Below are 4,642 nucleotides of genomic sequence, written 5' to 3' on the forward strand. Positions count from 1 at the left end.
TACGTGTGACGTCATGTTAAACCAGCGTGAAACGCACGCTAACACTCCTCCCACTCAATTAACATTCGGCTAACGCCCAGTTGACGCCTACAAACACTGAGCAGCACACATGACACACTGCAGTTACCGTTACTATAACAAAACATGACAGCCAATAGGCTTTGAGGCGCGCACGTTGCTTGGGGGCGGGACTTACATCCGTAATCCTTTTTAAGGACGCCTTGGGCCATGACAAGGGTCCCACGTCATACGTGGGGGACCCGCTTTTAAATGTTGCATGATAACAAAACAGGTATGTGTTAGAGTTATGATAAAATGTTGCTAATATGGTTAAAGGGATAGGAAAGTACGTATATTTATTCCGTCAGCAATGTGTACTACTCTTTCAGGTTATACTATATTGTATTCGGCAACAATTTCTTTGTGATCGCTACATGTTATGCAGTCTGCAATGTTACGCTGTATCCACGCATTGAAAGGGAAAATGGTGGTTAAAAAAAAAAAGAAAAAAACATTTAAACGCACAGTCAACGCATAACGGTTGTTATATTTACCATTCTTCTAGAATTAACTCTTCGTCTGGCTGCAACTGCTCGCTCCAGAAATGCAAGGCATTTTCATCCACGCTTGACCCACCCGCTGAATCCAGTATGACACACATCTCCTCCATGAAGCGCTCATAGGAATCGCCACTGCTTTCTTCAAACAATTGGTCGGGAGGTAGGTTCATTTCTTCGGGTTCCCATTCCAATGCATTTTCAGCTGAAAGGCTTGGTACATAATCATAGTACTTTTGTTGTTGTACAATGTGGGTTTCAGGAATGGAGGGTGCAGATATTGCAGCAGGTATCGATTCACACGGAACAGTAGTAGCGGATCCATTGCTATTGGCATTAGGAATAAATATGCCTTTCACAACAATATATGTGCCCTCTTTCAGGGTAAAATGCTTTTCCTTTGCAATCTTCCAGAAACCATAGGTGTGTTCTAGCTTATCCTGCACACGTTCAAAAAAGTCATTAGTTGATAAAGTGAATCTTATTGAGGAATTAAAATTCCGCGCATGCCTACGGTCTTGTTAATAAGGATATTTTGCTCGAATCAAATCATAGATTTGGCGTGTGCTTGCTTTGTGTCCGCGACTGTTCAAAATTGCTTCTGAAACCATGTACTTATAACCTAAGAGGGGATTCATATGGTTAACGAATTCATCAGCCATGTCAGAGTAGCACAAAAGATGTGTGCAGTTCTGTGTTCTTTGCTCATCAAAATGATTATGCTCAATGGCTAACAAATTCCTGTATTTCGTTTTCAAGGTCAACAAAAGTAACTACTTTTACTCCTTATTTCAAACGCCAATTGGATGTGTCCTTTTAATTGGTTTAACTTTAGTGGTTAGTGATAGGCGAATGTGGGAAAAACATGTATCATTTTTTTATCTCGTTTGTGAAAACATTCCTACACTTTTATTTCAGTAACATTGAGTTTTCTAGAAAAATAACAAAGAGCACTGTGTGAAAATAGTGCTTAGACAGCCATATCAGTAAATACACACACCTGCAAAATGAAATGTTTTTTTCCCACATACATTTCTGTGTGTATTTGAAATTCTGGTTAACTACCTGTCTGCATGAGTTTAAATACGTGTGTATCTATATATATATAAATATATCTCTCTCATAAAAATATATATATATATATATATATATAAAGTGTATATTGTACTATATGTATAGTGTGTGTGTGTGTGTGTGTATATATATATATATATATATATATATATATGTATATATGTATATATATATGTATATATATATATATATAAAGTTTTTTTTTTTTTTTTTTTCTATTGCAGGAGTACACACAACATATTGATGGCAGTAAGTAGGCCTTGTATGAAACCTATTTAAATGGTGATAAACATGAGTGAATTAAGTAATAAACATTTGTTTGCACCCAATAATGTTAGAGGCTCACACTTAGTATAGTTGTCAAACATTAGGCCTGTATTATTAAAATAGTGTGTTTTCACAAGGAAGCATGAAGTGTATGTTTTTTGTAAATACATCTATACCAGTTTAGATAGTACTATATATACACACACACACACACACACACACACACACACACACACACACACACACACACACACACACACACACACACACACAGTGTGTGTCTGTGTGTGTGTGTGTGCATATATCAATACATACTACATATATTTTAGTATAAATTCAGAGATGTTCTTGAAACAAGAACACATAAATGATTAAAGGACAACATTACAATGGCCACCAAAGGTAAGTAATATTTAACACAAAATCCTGCTGTACACGTACAAGAAAGATGTTTGCAGTTAAATAGGTGCTTTTATAATTGCATGAAAATAATATGCACATGCAATGATTACATCAATTAACACACCCAAATGCAATGTTTTGCTGCAAAGTCAATGGCAGCTTCTCTAAACTTAGCAACTGGCTCCTGGTGGACCATTACTGAACAGACGATTAAAACATAAATATTTATAACACTATTCATTAATTAGGAGTGTTAACATTTCCAAATCTTCACGTGTACAAGAACATACTTGAAAGTTTGGAAACAACACAGTCTTCAGCATACATACAATAGTAATTAGATAATCTGAAGTCAACAAAACAAGGCCAAAGACATATTTTGTGAATTATAACATTTATTTTTTTTGTTCCTTTTGCGAGCGAGTAACAGGCCTGCTTGTTGTCTCTTGAATTTTCCTTTTTCTTTTGCCACCAACTTTAGGCACAACAGAGCCACTTTGAGTGGCCTCTGGCACTTCACGGGCAGGGCTTGTGGCCAGTGACTCACCTACAGGGCTTTTGGGCAGTGATTCACCTACAGGGCTTTTGGGCAGTGATTCACCTACAGGGCTTTTGGGCAGTGACTCACCTACAGGGCTTTTGGGTAGTGACTGTTCACCTACAGGGCTTGTGGCCAGTGACTCACCTACAGGGCTTGTGGCCAGTGACTCACCTACAGGGCTTTTGGGCAGTGATTCACCTACAGGGCTTTTGGGCAGTGATTCACCTACAGGGCTTTTGGGCAGCGATTCACCTACAGGGCTTTTGGGCAGCGATTCACCTACAGGGCTTTTGGGCAGTGACTCACCTACAGGGCTTTTGGGTAGTGACTGTTCACGGACAGGGCTTGTGCCCACTGACACATGTGAGCAAGTTGGTACACACTGCACAAGTGATGGTTGGTCTGTTTCATGTGTGTCTTGTTTTGTTTTTGTCGCCTCCTTTGTAGGTGTCTGCTGCTGAATTTGTACAGATGGCAGCGGTAGGATGTCATCAGGAACCTGCACAGCAATGTCTGCTACTTGACCGGTAACATTTGGGCCTGGTGAATGAATATCAGATGAATGTGGTGAAAACTGACCTGCATGAACAGATCCTGCCTGTGAGGTGTTGAATTGTGGTACATTAGTCATTCTCCAGTAATTAGCTTGTGTTTGCTGAACAACTAATGCTTCGAATGAGGTGTTGATTTTTTGCAACTGTTTAGGCACTTCAATGAAGACTCTGTGGAGATGTGCCAATTGTGAAACTGTTTCTTCCTGCAGTGCAATCATCCTTTCCAGCACTGTCATCAGGTCAGAATGGCGACGATTTTCTGCTTCCACAATTTTTCCCTCAGAAGCTACAATTGCATCATATGTGGTATTTGCTGGACGTTTTGGCGGTAAAACAGTTTCAATTGGAACCTCTTCATGGTCACTTGCTTGTATTTGTGTGTCTATGGCGGCGGCGGCGGCGGCATCATCATCATCATCATCATCATCATCATCATCATCATCATCATCATAATCCTCTTCATCATGTTCTACAAATAAATGTACACATTATTAAATGGCATGTTAATCTCTGCTGTGTTACTATGTAATTCTACTGTGTCAAAAGAAACAACTAACATGTTTCCATACGTTTTATAACCTCACATTAAAAACTACCTTGACTTAAGAATAATGTTTGGACTCAGTATGAAATATGAGTGAATGAAAACTTGCTGTAAACTCACAACTCCTACATGATAGTTAACATCACTAACACAATACATGTTGCCTTACACTTCATTTTCACATACACTAAGTAATCGTATTTAAAGAACATGTGCAAAACAATTAATGAACATGACAACATAACATATAGAAGAGCACATATTATATGGCCACCAACTGATACACTCACCTTCTAGGTGTGTTGAGCTGGCTGACCCAGGTGAAGACACTTGTTCCCTCTCAGGTGACACATGTCCTTCAGGGGCAACTATATATAACAATAACATAAGTTTTACATTTACATGTGTAAATATTGAACAAACAGTTATTGTATGTTCTGTATTTATGAGTACGTAACAGCATCAGTTCCTTAACCCAAAATGTGTGTGTGAAAGTGAACATAAATAGTTGTAATAACAATGTACATGCCTGTGTACTTAGAACTTTTGAGTTCCCTAACATAAAACATACTATGTTTCTGCAGTAATGCGTGAGGATAAATAGATAAAATTTGAACATAAAAATCATATGTTGTGTAGTGATATCAGTATCATAATGTACATAACTATCATGAGATGACCATTCACAATGGTTATCATGAAG

The 4,642-nt window shown here is 38.2% G+C and overlaps 1 protein-coding gene across 2 annotated transcripts; it reads right to left on the minus strand.

Annotated features, from left to right (window-relative positions):
* Positions 1 to 2,671: 2,671 nt before the first annotated feature.
* Positions 2,672 to 4,403, minus strand: LOC142469909 (uncharacterized). 2 transcript variants are annotated; one of them, XM_075576680.1, is made up of 3 exons: positions 4,230 to 4,403; positions 3,121 to 3,864; positions 2,672 to 2,874 (listed from the first exon to the last, which is right to left on the minus strand). In XM_075576680.1, exons 1-3 carry the CDS (start codon positions 4,324 to 4,326, stop codon positions 2,696 to 2,698), a joined length of 1,020 nt encoding a protein of 339 aa, XP_075432795.1. In that variant the 5' UTR covers positions 4,327 to 4,403; the 3' UTR covers positions 2,672 to 2,695. The 2 variants fall into 2 exon arrangements, with proteins under 2 accessions (XP_075432795.1, XP_075432787.1); XM_075576672.1 differs by having other exon boundaries at positions 2,672 to 3,864.
* Positions 4,404 to 4,642: the final 239 nt, after the last annotated feature.

Source organism: Ascaphus truei, chromosome 1 (assembly GCF_040206685.1).
Source record: "Ascaphus truei isolate aAscTru1 chromosome 1, aAscTru1.hap1, whole genome shotgun sequence".
In the NCBI taxonomy this organism is placed as follows: Eukaryota; Metazoa; Chordata; class Amphibia; order Anura; family Ascaphidae; genus Ascaphus; species Ascaphus truei.

What these genes read in the sequence shown, in the direction of transcription:
- LOC142469909 (XM_075576672.1), bottom strand. Translation starts at nt 4,326, where the DNA reads ATGTTATTGTTATATATAGTTGCCCCTGAAGGACATGTGTCACCTGAG. An exon ending in CAGCTCAACACACCTAGAAG is followed by an intron (nt 3,865 to 4,229) that starts GTGAGTGTATCA and finishes ATTTATTTGTAG; the next exon opens with AACATGATGAAGAGGATTAT.